The 17,228-nt window shown below is 41.1% G+C and overlaps 1 protein-coding gene across 1 annotated transcript in view; it reads right to left on the bottom strand.

Moving 5' to 3' along the window:
• FIGN (fidgetin, microtubule severing factor) overlaps positions 1 to 12,693 on the bottom strand; it is a 127,104-nt gene extending 114,411 nt beyond the window's left edge. Inside the window, exon 1 of the mRNA XM_063318286.1 lies at positions 12,514 to 12,693. Coding sequence (XP_063174356.1) covers positions 12,514 to 12,538 — 25 coding nt within the window. The 5' untranslated portion in view covers positions 12,539 to 12,693. The remainder of the gene's footprint in view (positions 1 to 12,513) is intronic.
• Positions 12,694 to 17,228: the final 4,535 nt, after the last annotated feature.

Below are 17,228 nucleotides of genomic sequence, written 5' to 3'. Positions count from 1 at the left end.
ATAGGAAAATTACAGAACAAGATGATGCCCCTTTTAAATCTCTCATGCTAGAAAATAAAAAGGGTGGGAGACTTAGGTTTTGTAGCACCATTGGCAAACAAATAAATAAAAGGTATGCTCATTTTATAGTGAGCATACCAAACTATATAATGCTGGATATACCCAAGCAAAACCCTATTACAGGTAGTCCTCGCTTACCTACTGCCTTGTTTAGCAACCGTTAGAAGTTATGACGGTTAAGAAAAAAAACAGCTTTGCAACCAGTCTTCACATTCATGGCCGTCACAGTGTCCTGCGGTCATGTGATTGCCATTTGCGAGCTTCACAGCACAAACAGAATTAATGGAGAATGGGGAAGTGAAATCGCAAGTTGTGGTCATGTGATGTCTCACTTAACAACCATGGTGACAGAAGTGGTCACCATGGTGACAGATGTGTAACAAGAGAAGTGGAAGTGACGTCATAAGTCCAGCATGGTCACGTGAGCACGGTGCTTAGCGATGGAATTGCTTGTCCCAATTGTGGTCAGTAAGTGAGGACTACCTATACCCTATTTACAAAAGGGATGTAACTAGCTTTTGCCACCAAAAAGCTTCATGGGAGAGACAATGGAGACAGGGGAAAAAATTACTTCAGCACCTCAAAGGGGCTGCACAGCTAATACCCAACATAGATTATGTACGCTTGGCAATCATAAGCGCCATGTGTTTCTTTATTGCATTGGTATCCTGTCTTTCTTCCAAGGAATTCATCATCTCATCCTGTCTTCACAACAACACTCTAAAGTAGGTTAGTCAGAGAGACAGTGACTGGGCCAGAATCACTCAATGAAATAAGCTGAGCAATAGTTCAACCTGGAGTTCCATCGTCTTAGCCTGACTTGTTAATCACTCACATACCAGTACTGTAGAATGAGAAGATGGCACTGTTAAAAAAACACATGTTTTTGCTTAAATCAGCTTTCCTACTAGGCACTCTCCAGATTTGAGGTACTGTACTGTAAACACCACCATCCATGTGCTGCCTGAGGAACTGTAGTCTAACACATCCTGATGGGGAAAATCTGGCACAAATAAAATTGAGAAGGAAAGGGATTCATTTCAGGTTATTATTTATAATTCTCCCTTACAGCCAAACAAGTTCTACTTTCCTCAAGGAAGAAACATCCCCAAACCCCTAATGTCCATTTAACCCTTGAGACATGGCAAAATGATTACTGCATTAATAACAATCAAGTAATATTTGTACAACTGTAAAACATTTTCTCTGTTCAAATGTTTATAAAGATGATTATTAAACAGAAAACCAGAAACTAGACTCAGCTCCCATATGGCTACCCTTTTGTATAGTTTTGCCCTCCACAAATCTGACCACTTAACATAGCATGATTACATGCATGCACTCATATGTATTATCCCAAATAGGGGTATGACTTCATTCTTCCGCACAGGGTGCTGGACATTTGAAACCATTATATATAAAACTCATTGTTTCTATTTTAAACAAAAAACGGGGAGAAACTTAACAATTACACCTCGTCTCATGTTAACGATGCTTGACTTGGTTAAAAATAATTGCTGTATTTGTTTCTCTAGATAAGTTATTTTTCCCCAGTTTGATTTGTCCTGAGATGCACATTCAGCAAGACTTAGTATAAAGCCCATTTGAAAAAGGAAGTTTCAGAGAGCAAAGTAACATTACAAGAAGCAGCCCGATTGTCAGAACACACTTTGCTTCTGAGATTCAAGAGGAAATCACTTCTGCCTTAAATTTACCCAGGCTTAATTTTTCCCCCTCATCCTGGAGCTACAGTAGTAAAGAAGAAAAAAGTCACCTGCTGAAATATATCCTCCTCAGCTAATAGAGGCAAATGAGGCCCCACCCTATTTGGAATCTGGGCTGTTTTGTTTTCTTGCCAATCCAGCTGCACATCGCAACACACACTTTTTATGCACTTTAAGTCAGCAAACAAAAGAACGTCCAGCTTTGCCATCTGAGGCTGCAGTTGTAGGAGTGCTTCTTTAAAATACGGTAAGTCCCAGTGAATTCCGGCAAATGTTACTAAGAGGATACATAGAGAGGACATTAAATGATACTGCAAAATGCAAAAGATGTGGGGAGAAAGGGACCCTTGGAAAAGACACCTTCTGCACAGTGCAGTCCTAGGCTGGGCTGATCAGACGCCAGTCCCACTGGAGTTCAGCGGGGCCAATCCCAGGAAACTGGAGATAAGACAGCAGCCTTAGCTCATAGTATCACTGCTTGCAAAACAGTATAGCTGGAAGACAAGCAGTGTGCAATCACTAAGGTTTCTTATTTGTAAGTTTAATAGATGAATTAAGGAATCACTAAAGTATTTAGAACTGGAGAAAATATGACATATAAACACTTGCATATGCATATAATTTACCATTAAATACTTGTAAACTACAAGGCATTTCCAGCACAGAAGAGAATAATTCTACTGTTCCTGTTTACCTTTATATACTGTAAAAGATACCAGCACAGGTTATTTAGTTCACTAGCATTATTTCTTCGCTGTTGGTTGTATGGTTATATTATTACTAATGTTATTTAAAATATTAAGATGCCAAACCTGCAAATAATTGGAAATCAGGCCCATATTTATCCAAATAAACTAACAAAAAAGACAGAAGCCATAATTGTTCCAGTCTGAGTAGCATCTACATTGTTGATTCGGAGGGTCTTCATTATTTAACTATTTTTTTTTAATTAATTCCATTTATATACTAGATACTCCTGGCAAAGCCAGCTCACCAACAATTAAATTAGATCCCTAATTTTGCTTGGGAGGCGGGCAGGGGAGGCACGGAGGACAGGAAAATTTGCAAAAAATGCAAACATGCACGTGCTGGCCTCTCACTGGATTTCAATTTGCACAAATCTAGGCATATGGACCCCTTATTGTGTCTCATAAATGCAGAACCCAAATGTCCTTATAATGATGGCTCTATCCACTGTACATACTCCTTAAAAATAGGCAGAAAAGGGCATTGGCAACCCATGATGGTTTCAATTTATGGTACGCTTATGTACTGTAGCTGAGCATGGCAAAGGGATGCACAGAAATAGACTAGCCCAAGGCTTACAGAAGAAATGGAGATACAAAGCATTTTCAAAGATAAACCAATCCCTCTTTTCTTCTAGCCCATCCACTGCACAGACATAGGCCCGAACCTGTGCAGACTAAAGTTCTTTAAACATCTGTGTAAATAGTGACTCCACACAGTGCATTTCTTCCTTCCACAATAAAGGCATGCAGTAAGTATCCCCACTGAAGCATTCACACCCACAGCACCCTATACAACCCCTTTCCTATGAATAGGGGAGCATGCTCTCCATGCACAGAGCTGCTGCTAGATGGGAGGGGCAGCCAGTCTGGTCTAGTGGTTAGGGCAAGGGGCTAGAAACCAGGAGACTGAGAGTTTCAGTCCCGCCTTAGGCATGAAAGCTGGCTGGGTGACCTTGAGCCAGTCCCTCTCTCTCAGCCCAACCCAACTCACAGGGTGGTCGTTGTGGGGAAAATAGGAGGAGGAAGGATTATGAGGTATGTTGGCCGCCTTGAGTTATTCATAAAAATAATAAAGGCGGGATAGAAAATAAATAAAATAAAATAAATAAAAATAAATGAATGAATAAACAAGGAAGGGGGAAAGTTACTACTCCAGTCTAGTGTCCCTCTGTGAGTCAGTATAGTATGGACTAAGACTGTGGGGACTTCCACTGAAATCCTCATTCGGCAAGAATAGGCCAGTCCCCACCTGGATTCTTTGGAAAAATTGTAGCATTTTTTTAAAAAAGAAGCAACAGCTTTAATATCCATGTTAATGTTATTTGAACAAGTAACGTCATTTGAAGAAAAATAATTATTTCAACAGGGGTGTATGTCATAAAAGAAACAAATGCGTAGCTCTAGAAAGAGTTCTAGAAATAGAACTCTATCCCGCTATGTCTGTCACTGATGGAAAAGCATGTGCTACCAAGCAGATCGCTTAGAATTGGAAAAACCCAGGGAAATAAGGGGTTGAATGAAAGCAAGTCCACTCATTCAATGCTGGAGGTAGCTGGCTGTCATTTGTTCTACTAGGATCCATTCAAGAAAATTAGCTGAAGTGATGCAAAGCTCCCTTTCGCCACTGAAAATAGCCTGGCCTCTAGAAGTGTTGCATTGCACAAGACCTTCTTAATGCTTCTGGTATTACAGACTTGTCTCCAAGCCAAACTTGACCAACAAAGTCAGCTGATCCTCTAAGAAAATGTGGCCAACACAAACAGCACACACAACCCGCCCCACCCCCACCCATCCAAACAGCTCCAGCTGCAAGCAGCATCACTGACAAGTACTCTCCTTTCTATGGCTTCCTTTATACGTATGAGATAACGAGCCAGTTAAATCTAAGCCATATGACAGCAAGGAATTTAGGAGAAGTGAGGAAAGAGTAACCCCCCCAAAAAAGCAGAGGAAGCTTACTTAGCATCATACCTTGCTCATACCACAGCCTGGCATATCATTAACAAGAATTCAAAATAACGGAGTTAATGAAACAAAGACTACATGATGTTTCTTGTTGTTTCATTTCTTCATCTGTGGTTTCCGATATAGATTTCCTTCAATAAACCTCTATGTTCAGTTCATTTACACCAGAGTAATTCCAGTGGTGTCAATAAATTATCATCTGTGCTAAAGCGAAGAGGATATTATGTTGGTTGCAAGGCAGGTTTAAATCTTCACTCTTCTGAAGAAAATTACCCACAAATCCTTTGATGGGAAAATAAATAATATTTCCAATGTAATGTCCATATTTATGTGCTGCCTTGTTAAACGCCTCACCCTTTATGATTGATTTCCTTACCCAAAGAATTTCTAGCTTGCTGTTATCTGAACTACAGCACTGTGTCACTGAGTGCCTTTCCCCCCCATAACAGGAATGCTTTCAAAGTCGCCATATGGTTTCCATGTTTTCTTCTGGCTCTGCTCCTGTACCTTTAAAGCTCTCTTGCCTGAGAAAGTAAGCAAGTTTCCATGAGGTAGGAAGCCTGTCTGAAAAATTAATCTGAAAAGCTTTTCTGCTGGATTTCTGTAGTGTTCTTGCTGCTCAAGGAGAGGGGGAGGGCAAGGAATTAGGTGAAAATTATAACAGTCACTCATATGCATGCTTACTCAGAAGCCGCTCCTACTGAATTCAGTAGGATTTCCTGAGGACTAACCAGACCCAGGACAGCAACTTTCGCGAGCTAAGGGTGCAATCCTCTATTACTATAGTCCAACCAAAAGCAATAGGACTTGCTGCTGAATAACACAGGACAATAAAAAAAATGCATTTCTTTCTTGAGACAGATATAATAATGCCTGCAGTCAAATAGTGGAATATAAAAACTCCCCGCAGGCACCCCTCTCTGCTATTATGGGTAACTGGTTTATTTCTTTCAGCTACTTGCTCAGTACGTCACTTAAGCTTATGCAGGTGCATATGCTAGAAGTATATTCACACATTAAGCCCAATGTCTAGGAAAGTTAGTTTCTAAAGCTCTTTATGCAGAATGGGGCTTGCAAATGCCAACAACAAGACATTCAAAATAGGATCATTTCTTCTCCCTTCTTGGAAATAACCATGTAAGTGTCTGAGTGCTCAAGCACATGAAAGAACGTGGTTGCCTCTTTTGATCTCTCTCCCCCCCCCCCCACCGTGGAGCCCTTCCTCTTGGAAGGCAGAAATTTATTCTGAAAATAAATGGCATCCCTTCCAACGTGTTCAGATATTTTCTGGGTGCCTCAATTATCCCTCAAAAAGGATGCTTGATACTTAATTCACTTCGGGTATCACAATAATATTTTAGAGGGCAAACCTTATTTCTGCAGCACTGACTTTATTTTCTCTGTGGCAGAGCGCAATCCCATTGATGAGAACAGGAATGGGGAAGAGAGGAACCAAATATTGGCCAGAAAAGGGGAATGGCACTTTTTCACATCAATAACCACACCTGTGGTCGCATGCTAGAGTATACAGCAGGACTCACAGGGGTCAGTGCTGGTAGAGAAAAAAAAGGTCTACAGCACTCTGCTCCTATACTGAATTTTCCAGAAATGCAACCACTAAGCTCAACAGCCTGCACGCTCAAGTAAGCGAATATTCAGACAACCGGAGCCTCGCACCTGTACTTCCAGCCTGCCTTGAAAGATTCGTTAAAGTTGTTCCAGAACAACTCTAGCTAAGGAAAGCAACTCGCAGAAATGTGAAATACTGATTTGAATCATTACTGAACTGTATCTATCTTAGTTTCCTTAAAGCAAAACAAAAAGATGCTTAGGCACAACATTAGCATGCTGTTGTCATGAGCCTGTACGGGTTGCAATCTTGCACAAGGTTAGGTGCTTTAAAGATAATTAAGTTATTTAGATTTAACATATAGAGAAATGCAGGCTTCCTCTTTTCCCACTGCTTAAATTAAATACTAAAAAAAAAAGGCCATCATACACAAAAATACAGAGACAGGAAAAATGTAGGCATACTGCTTAATGTTTAATAGAAAAATAATCCTAATCTAGCATCTTTGCAAACAGTTGCAGCAAACATGCTACTATAATCAGTTAACATGCACAAATGATCAAATACGAGAAGCTAAATTATATTGTTCAAACAAGCCATTACTCAATGTGCAATTTGGACCACCGGTAGACAAATCACAGATAGACCATTTCAGATAAATCACTGAAGGAAGCCATGTCATGGGTACATTTATGCACATGAACTCACTGAAGTAATATACCTTCCTAAAACCACATAAGAGATTCTGTATGACCAATAAGTTATGGCTCTGCTGAGGGAAATGTATTGTGTCTTTTTGTAAGAACACTTTTACAATACTGGATTCACATCATATGAACCTCTCTACCATGGCACCTGAATGGGCTGTATTAAAGAATATGCTCCAGTAAAGTTACACATATGACCTGATTATTTAATAAAAAGAATCAATGATAAATGGCAGTGACCAATTATTTGGAAAGTCCTGTATTAAAACTACTTTCAGCAAAAGATATAAAACACTATTTTTACTCCTGCGTTTCAAAGTTTTCACTTTAAATACAATTTATCCTCAAAAGAAAACGGCAAGCCATGAAGCGTATGGCTGGAACCATGATTGATATTGCGGGAGCACACTGTGGCCTGAAATACCTTGTTCTCAAATGCCCTGCAAAAACGGGTCATTATGGTGAGGCAGAGAAATTTGGCTCGCATTATAACAAGAGCAACTGTTATGCCAGTGCTGCTTTCGTAGTTGTATTGGTTTATTTTTCTACAAATATCTAATAATATTTTATTGAAGAAGCCATTCTCAGTCTGTTTGGGGGGAAATTTTTACTCTCCCTGGTTAAATCAACAGGTATTTAGACTTTTGCCATCGCAACTCTAGAATCCTCCAATTCTTCTACAGGACTGATAGCCCTGGGTTTTTAATTTTCCCTTCCTGGAAGTTTAGGCTTCATGACCATGAAATATTACAATATTCCCTGCAGAAAATAACTCATCTATTTGCACTTGCCTCATGTAATAGAGTCAAGTTTTATCCTTTTTCTTTCCCCCCCTCTTCATTTGTGAGAAACAAATGAGGCTGTTTATATTTAGTAGTAGAATTAATGCCCGTAATTCAGTTTCTATGCAAAAATAGTGATCTGGGCATTTGCCATCATATACACATATTTTTTTATGTCCCCCCACACACCCACACACCTTTAACGTATAGTCTAATGATATATAGAAATCTATAGAGTAGTAGGGAGTTCACATGCATTTTCGATGCCAGTGTCTCTGTCTTTAGGACTTTTATTTCTAATGATGCAACCCAGTGTTTTAGGAGTAAACCCCATTTAACTAAAATAAACTTATTTCTGAATAGACAGACAGAACATTGCACTCTTAATTAAATAATATGGTTCCCCTGTCTCCTTAGATCTAAAAGTTCCAAGAAACTATACTCCATGTAAGATTTAAGAGAAATACAGGATAGCACTTCACCACAGAAAGAATGTAAAACTTAACGATAGTTATTGTACAAAGTGTTTTATAGCTCAAAGAAAAAAAGATCTAGTATCAAAAAAAGAAGAAAAATGGTTAAACATACAATCCTATATATACAATAAGAAGTTAAACTTCACTGAATCCAGGCAGGTTTACTTTCAGGGATGACGCCACCATCATGGTTAAAAGACTGGATTATCAGAGCATAATTATTAATTGGTAAGGGGAAAAAAAAACCTTTGATAAACCTACTTTAGGCCTTTAAAAAGCCATTGGTCTTAATACCTAAATGCAAATTACTGCTCTGCTTTCTTCCAGAATAAAGGAAATATTAACTGAAGAGCAATCAATAGATGCAAAGTTACTCTGCTATCACTAACTTCCCCTGGTTTGTTCAGCTTCTGGTTCATAAAAGAAGAGGAAGAAAAAGAAAAGAGAATGCTGGCTACTTCCAGTTAAATGTTATTATTTGTTCCTATTGCTTTGCTCATTAATTTATACGCTGATGCCCTGATGAAATGGTTCATTGTGCCTCTTGACAGCAAAAATGCTCCATTACTTCACAAAATGCCCAGATACACATTTTCTCCCATTAATAAATCATTATGAAATTCCAGTTAATTAAAAAAGCATGTCAAGATACCTACCACTTTTTTGAAGTTAAATACAAAGAAAATGTTTTCTTTTGTTTGTTTTTAGTTGTCGTTGTTTTGTAATAAGCATGCATTTTAATTGCATATTAATTGAAGGCAAAGCAACAGATTTTCCTTTTTATCTGATCTAGTAACACTAGATTAGACAAGTGGATTAAAAACAACTTGCAAAAGAGTTTCCTACGTACAGCTATCATGCTGGTTTTGTATCATTAAAATGGCTCCTAAACAAGCAGATTAGCTGATTAATTGATGATTAAGACTGCAGGAAGATCAGTCATTGCATGGAGAAACTCCTTGCATGCACACACAGAGCTAACTAATTGACAGCTACACATGAATTGGAACAACCAGCCTCCAAAAGCATTACTGTAAAAGCAGATATAAACACTTGCCGCAGCCTCTCTGTCCCCCCCAATCCCACACTCCCTCCGCAGCATGTTTCAGATAACAAGCATTAACTGCTTCTTTAAGTTCAAGTTGGGCCATCCAGAATTCTAGACGGTTACACTTGCTTGCGGATGGGTGGAAGGGAGATACTTCCAAACAGTAAGTATGACTGTGAAAGTCAGCATCTGAAAATAAAGATGATCTCGCTGTTTCTGCACAAAGTTCATAGAATATATTCTGTCATCCATGTACCCTGGAAAATATTGGTAAATTGAGCTTTCATACCAAATGTCTGCTCTTTGAAAGGACTTGGAGAAAAGTTCCTTGGTTGTATTGATCTGGTGACTGAGGGACCACAGCTACCGTTTTATGTCCTGCTAGGTCTGCATGAGCAGTCCTGAAGCCATGGCTTATTATCCAGAAGTAAACACCAATTTGTCTACTATAAAACTGATAGAAATCCCACTCTTAGCCCAATGCAGCTCTATTGTAATATAATCGCTTTGGTGGAGGGTGGAGAAGGGGGAGGAGTGATGACCGTCCACATAAGATTACAGAGCAGTCACTTCTTGTCACGAAGGATCATACAGTAAGTTATCCTACCGCACTGCTTATGAAGCAGGCATGGTTCACTAATAAATATAAATATCAAGAACTTCCTATTAGACTTTTGACCAACTCAACGACTGAGATTACAACGCCCCTTATTTCCCAGTTACCATAAAGGAATACATCTATTTCAAGGAACTTTTCAACAGATTTTTTTTTTTTTTAAATCTGTCTAGCAAAGAAAGCTGAGAACTTCCCTGGAAGTTCATGTCCAGTATAGTTTTAACAATAATTTTATGTCCGGAGTTATAGCAACAACAGAGGTATTCCTGATCTGAATGATGCTTCCTACCTAAAAAAAAGAATTCCCTTGTGCCTTTCTCAGTGAGAAACTATACAAAGGTGTCTTAGCAGGCCGTCTGATATGGTACAAAGCAGTGACAACATTCTCTGGCAAGCTCAACTGACTAGAGAAGATTTACCAGGGGTCAGAAATCTACTATCTAGACCTTGCAATCCCCACCTGGAAAGCAACTTAAAGATGATTTCTGATTTCATTAAAAACAATACAGACACCCAGAAGAAGAAATCTGAGCCGTTAACACTAAAATAACAGATGTAATGAAGTTTTACTCTGAAAATATAATGGGGGGGGGCGGGTAGCAGATGCATCTTTATCTTAAGAAGCTCAAAATCACAACTGTAAAAAGGGGATGTGCTGGCTGTGTTTTAAGGAAAAAATAGAAATCCTATTTCCCACACCTTTCCCCGTGCTTGGATGCATTTTTTTTTTTTAGCCAAGAGGAGGGGGAACATTTTAAGGCAGCTTTCCTAACTTTTTTTCCACAATATATTGTGACAAGTGGCTGCTTGATAGATGTTCTCCTTGATAAACGACTTGTTCAAAAGAGACACAGTAGCTTTCATTTCCTGACCAGAACACACTTTTAATTTGCACCAGCAGAATTGCTGGAGTGTGACTGGCTCCCAAGTCTGGGTGTTTTGCCTCTGACAGGCCCCCGCCCTCCACGGAACAAAAATAATCATGAGGCACATCTGCAGACAATGATCACTGCAACACATTTGGTTGGGTTGTTATAATCGAGGCGCAGAAGTGATTACATTTGTTAGCTCTCATGGACTCCCTTCTTCCCAGCCCCAGACGGGCGCAATTTCTAAACCACTCTGCAAGTTAAGATATTCTGCTAGGAAACTGAGAAGTAGGGATGTGGATGGGTGAAGAGCACGCGTACACGGGTGGGGAAGAAGTACACATGTGCCGTACAATATACAAAACTGGGGAGCCCAGCAGTGATTACTATCTATTACTACTATTAGAATCATCTTCCTCATCCTCCTTCTCCAGGAACTGCATTTAAACAGTGGCAACACTTCACCCCATCCAATTTCAGCTCTGAGCATACTATCCAATTCCCGATTTAAAATTTATAAATGTAATACCCTCATCACAAGCAGCAGGTCCAATCTGCTGTGAATATATATTACAGCTTTAACATCACAGAGGGAAATCTCCCATCTGGCAATCACATTCTCTCCAACAGCTCTAGGAAAGGGGATGGGGAGAGAGAGAGAGAGAGAGAGAAAGCTGTGTCTTTCTGTTCTCCCCTCACTCGCCCCCCCCCTTTTAAAATCTCTCAGGGCTGAATATTTGCATCTAAAATAAACACTGCTGTATTGATCACCTCAAAGTCAACAAGTTCCAAACAACAGACAGACAGACAGACAGATAGATCATATCATACACACACATTCATTTTCATTGTGATAGCAGTTCTGTTTTACCCTCTTAGAAATATACAGAAACCTTCAGCATCAGCTTATGGGCATGGCCCACTGGCCAACTATTCCTAAGCTGAATGTAGGGTTCAGGGTTGTGCTGTTATGAACAATCAATGGCCAACCCCGTTCCTGCTCTAACCAACAGCCCTACCATTGCCCATGAGTTTCTACCCTACTCCTTATTTGTTTCTGCTATGGGCTATTAAAAAGCAGATATATTCTTGGCCTTTCCCCCTTCACACAAATTCCCAAACTTATATACAAAATACTAATCTGCTGGTATGGTTCCCTGGGCTTCTGCCCATGGCCTTATATATGTTGCATCGGACAGGTACATTCAAATCCTCCGTTTCATCAGGCATGCCTACCATCATTCTTAAAACAACAACAACAACAACAAAACATAGACCATCTCCTCTTAGAATAATTGTTCAAGTCTCCTATAACATCTGATGGTTGTTCCATTGCACAGCACAGCAATGACAAGCCACCAGATGGAAAACAGGATAGAAAATATACAGGCCGTTATTAAACTGGAAGATGGGGGGAGGTTTGCAGGAAAGAGAGAGCATTTATTAGAGGATCCCTAGAAAGCATTTTATTATCCTCATTTAAAATCCATTGAAAAAATTGAAAAGGGAGAGACCCCTATTGAAAAATAATCAATAACTATACTTGAAAAATAAACAGGAAACCATAGCGGTGTGGGAAGGCTTAGCTGTGTGCCTGGTTCCCCCCCCCCCCTTCTTTTACAGTGAGCAAGTTGACTAATTTACATCCTATTTGAGTGTACATAGTGCACTGCTAGTAACATGCAACTTTAGGTTTATGACAGAACAAAAGTAACAGCACATTCAAAGCAGAAAATTAGAAACAAAACAATAAGACAGTGCACACCCACATATCCACACACATCTTATTTATATACCTAAAGCTTTATCATTAACCTTGTTATAGTGATCTTCAGCCACATGCAAAGTCCTCTGAGATGTTCATCATGCTCTTTTAAAAACAAAAGAAACATTGTCCATAGTACAACAACAACAACAAAAGTAAACGAGATTCCCAAACAGACCTACCATAAACACTGGTGCTGCTGATCATTTCTTGCTGGCAGCACAAAAAAGCTGAATTGGAATTTTTTCCCCCCTTCTTCTCACAAGCAGGAATTCCAAAGGTTGCTTTTCATGAATGCCACTTTTCCTCTCAGCTATCAAATGTCACTGCTGTGAAACGTGGGCCTTTTCGTCAGGTATTCATTTAACCTACATGCATATAATTAAGAAGGAAAGCAACATCAACAAAAAGGGAATCTCAAATCAGAGGAGAAGAAAGAAAGGGGGGGGGGGAGAGCACATGACCAGCAATACAAGTCCATGTCAATTTCACTCACTCCCATTGAAACTAACAAGAGCTCCAGGGAAGATAGTAATAGGATCAGTGGGTTGTATATACCAGTAAATTACACATCTTCCCCTCAGTTCAAAGCCAACAATACGCCCACCGTGCCACCCCCCCATGATGAGGTGCTCAAATTTTTCTGCATCAGCTTCTCAGATATATTCACACACCCCTAACCCTCAACTTTCCCCTCCTTATTTGCACGGATTTGCTTAAAAGTTAGTTCCCCCAATTGCACTTAAAGCCGCACACGTTACTGCTTCGCCTAGAACTTGAGAAATAAATAGAGCCCCTTCAGTGAAAGTGGATTAATAGGGGGGAGTGTAATCAATCTCTCGATCCCGAATTCTTACTCTCCGCACTATTGTTAGCAACGATCGGGGAAAGAAAAGCCATCGCTGCGATTGTATCTCTTTACTTTCCACATTGCGCTTAAAACAAGAGGGAAGAGAACTCGGGGGCAGGAGAGAGAATAAACCCAGACTTGGCGATTTCCTATAACGAAGCATCCATTTCATTATAAAGCTCGGGGAATTTAGAGCGTACGCGCCCGCTCGGGATATATTTAAAATTGTATAAAATTTTAAAGAGAGCAGGCGGAGAAAGAGAAGGGGGGAAGAGAAAGAGAAAACGAGTCACCGAAGAGCTTACCTGGAGGTTCGGGCACAATCGATTCTTTCAGCGCGCTGATGAATTGGGGCTCGGGTTAAGCGAAGGTGCCTATGATTTGAAATCATTCCAAGTTTTTGAAGGGAAGACTGACTGCAGCCTCTGCCATGTTGGAATTTCAAACCCAAAACAGCTGCTTTGCAAAGAGCCACCATGCCAGCAGCTGAACGCCTGCGCAGAGCGCCGCCGAGCCAAATTCAAATCACTTTCACACTAAGAGCCAAAGATCAGTTTGCAAAAAAAAAAAAAAGGAGGGGGAGAAAAAGAGAGAGAGAGAGGGACGCACCAGATTCAGGAGCAAGAGGCTCTCAATGGCCGCGCTGCCGCTGTTGCCTCCGCCACCGCCGCCGCCGCACAAGGCCCCTGGCTGCACAGGTCAGGTTACATAGTAGGGGCTGTCGCTTGCAACGAAACATGCAAACACCGCCTGGAGGTGGCCGGGAGGTCATGGTAGAGCAGCCAGGAAGCTGGCCCTCCCCTTCTGCGGCTCCAGGAGGGCAACCGGGAACTGAAGGAGTCGGGATCCCCGCTCCCAGCTTCGCCTCCGGCTCCCGCAGCAACGGAGAGACTTCTCGGAGCTCTGGCAGCTTCCCTGCCGCGGGGGAAGCTCCATATCCCCAGCCCCATCCCCCCTCCCGCGCCAGAGAAGCACGAGCGGCGGCGAGCGAGCCAGCGAGCGCCTCCGGCTTCCCCTCCCCCTTTGCAAGAAGCGGGAGCGGCAGCGGCGCCTCTGCTCCAGCCCCTACCGCGTCTCGGAGGCACGGACGTCTCTGCACATCCCGCTCTCTTGTAGACTCACTTCAAGAGACTTTGGGAGGCCGGGATGAGCTGCACCGGGATTACAAGGAAAAGAGCGAGCGCGAACTTGAGAGGCGGCGTGCAGCCCGATCCTGGCAGTTGCACGCCGGTGTGCGCGGAAGAAGAGTCACACGGTCTCGACTCCTTCCCGGCGGGGGTGGGGGGAGCTTTCGGCCCAGGTAAGGGAGCGTGTGGCGAAGGGGATTGCAGCCTGGACGAGGGCTACTGAGCAGTAGAGAGGACGAGGCGAAATCTATTCGAACTGCTTGCTTTCTCGACTACGTTTCATTTGCGCGCGCCATATAGATTAGGTAGGTAGGTAGGTAGATATTCTTGTCCCGGCGCTCAGTTTCTGAACACGGATTGACTTCTGACGGCGCCATCCTAAACTCATTACCCCACTCCCCCTTCCTTTTAAGAAAAAAGCCTATTCTTTTTTTCATTCTTCCTTAGAACCAAGCCTTAGGAATTAACTACCGCTTTATTTCTATGCAAGCGTGCCTATATCCCTCCCATCAAATTCTGAGGGCCTCTCTCTTAAACGATCCTCTTTAGAACTTGCTACAGGTTTCCTTGCCAATTCCAAGGAAAACCCCTTGTGGCATCTAAAGATTAGCATTAATTATGGCATGTGCTTTCAAGGAACTTCACCGGATCCACAAATTATCCTAAGTTGCAGGTGTATATAGTAGTTAGAGTGTTAATTGCTACTGTCTGTATTTCAATTTCCTTCTGATCTCACTATTTGCACTTCCCATCCCAAGCCATATATGTATATCTTGACTTGTAACTCAGGATGACATTTCAGGCATGTGAGGAACTCTGAAACACAAAAGCTTATGCCATAATAAATTGTTTAGTCTTCCAGATATCTTCAAGATAAACCTCCCTGAAACATGAACCTTGATGGGTGTTGTAGATCTTCTCCAGGACATGAAACTACTTGAAATAATTCAGTATGTGAGAAGGTGAAGCCCAAACCCATTTACCAAACAGTAGGTCCCATTCTGTGTTTTGTACATCTTAGTAAATATTTGTGGGATTATGGTGTGATTCTGCCTTCTTAAATAGAATTATTTGAAAGTAAATCCAAGTCATTTTAGTAAGACTTGCGTCACAGTAGACACCCAAAGCTTTGGGGCTGTACCTCATGTTACCTGTTGGCTGAGTCTTCACATCACAAAAGCCATAGATTGTTTTAACCACAACATGCTCATCCATTATCTGTGGTTTGCAAACACAGTGGCTGGTTCCTCACAAAGCTAAACAAGTCATATTGAGGCACAAAGTACGAACCTGGCAATTGTGCCCTTAGCATCTCTATTTCTATCTGTAAAATGGAATCTATCTTCGAATCAAATTAAATAGTAGTCTCTCATTTTGTGTAAGTGAATATTAATCTATAGATTGAGCAATGACATGAATATTAATTAGCATGGCTCTAACCATTAGAATGGCTTCCTTCACATTGCTCACTGATTGTAGAACTGGGGACATTCCCAGCAGTTTTAAGGGTTAAGTGTTTGGGAACAACTAACTATTCTGCCTCAACTTTGCTGGAGTAATGTGATATGATGCCATATCCTTTGCAATGCAGGCAGTGATTCATAGCCTCATGAATAGCTGCCACTGTAATTTTACTATATTTAAGATGTAAAGATACATAAATTAATGCCATTGACAGATTTAAAAAACTGAGCAATTATCATGCAGAAGATAAATAACCGTGTGCTTTCCAAATGTTGAAATGCTAATTCCCATCAGCCCTTCCATCCAGTATGGCTGACAACAAAGGATCTTGGGAATTGTAGTTATTTCCAGAGTCATTGGATTGCCTACCTCAGTTTCTCCAAGCTAGGCAATTCCAGACACATGGAGCAGTATGACTGTTGGTGAGATCAGGTAGTTGAAATCTACTCACCTAGGAGTTGCCTTGCTTGGAAGGCACTGGTCTCGACTCCTCGTGCTGAAATAAGCTTGCAGCCAAATTCAGTCAATAGTTGTTGAACAGAAGAAGCCTTTCTCTGAGTTCAGTGAAATTTTATCCCAGATGTACAGCCTGGGACTCATCACACACACTTACTGGATAAGCCCATTGATGCATGTAATACTCAGAGGGATCTGGATATTTACCTCTCTATCAATAAACTTGATCCTTTCCAGAAGTTTCTCTTTCATTACAATCTCTGAATGTAATATCCAGTTCATTGTAGTCTTTAGCATAAAGTATAAAATTTTATTGAATGGTTCTGTTTGAATGACACTGAACCACAAGCTAGTCAATCACATTTTAGTTTGAGTTTCTGTTTAGTTTGTAGAGGCAACCAGATCTGAGCTGCAAAAATATGCAAGGCCAATAGATGGCAGTAATTCATTTTTTAGAATTTTCTGAATCTCTGTGTGGCCTTCTAGTGGGTGTGCAGAGCTTCGCAGCCTGGATCACTCCGCCTGATGCCCTCCATCTAAAAATGACTACATTCCAGCACTCGGTCATTAAAGCAGGTGTAGATGGTACAGCATCAATGGAAAATACTGTAAAACCTTGTTAGCCATGCGCATGTATGCATATGGAGCATGTAAAACAGAGAAACTCCAGGGAACTGCATCAGAAGCTGCAGGCCCCAAATGGGGTAGTTTTACTTGCTTACACTAATGCCCCAGCAACTGCCAGCATTCAGATCCCCACACACCTTCCCACAGTTACTTTAGTGCTTGGGCCCAAAGTGGTTACCACATCTGCTATACAGAGCATTGATTTCCCCAGATATAAATTGTAATATCTTGGGTTGGAAAAAAAAAAGGGTGGGGGAGAATTAGTACAATGACTCTATAAAAAGAGTTTTTAATCATGGAGTAGGTGCATTTAAATTGCACACACAATCCATATTCAGTTCTAGCTGTGTAATCATCTTTAAGACTTTGCTTT

The sequence above is a fragment of the Candoia aspera genome, chromosome 1 (assembly GCF_035149785.1).
Source record: "Candoia aspera isolate rCanAsp1 chromosome 1, rCanAsp1.hap2, whole genome shotgun sequence".
NCBI classification, from domain to species: Eukaryota; Metazoa; Chordata; class Lepidosauria; order Squamata; family Boidae; genus Candoia; species Candoia aspera.
Note: the sequence above shows the minus strand (reverse complement) of the source record. Positions and strands in the feature narration are given on the sequence as shown.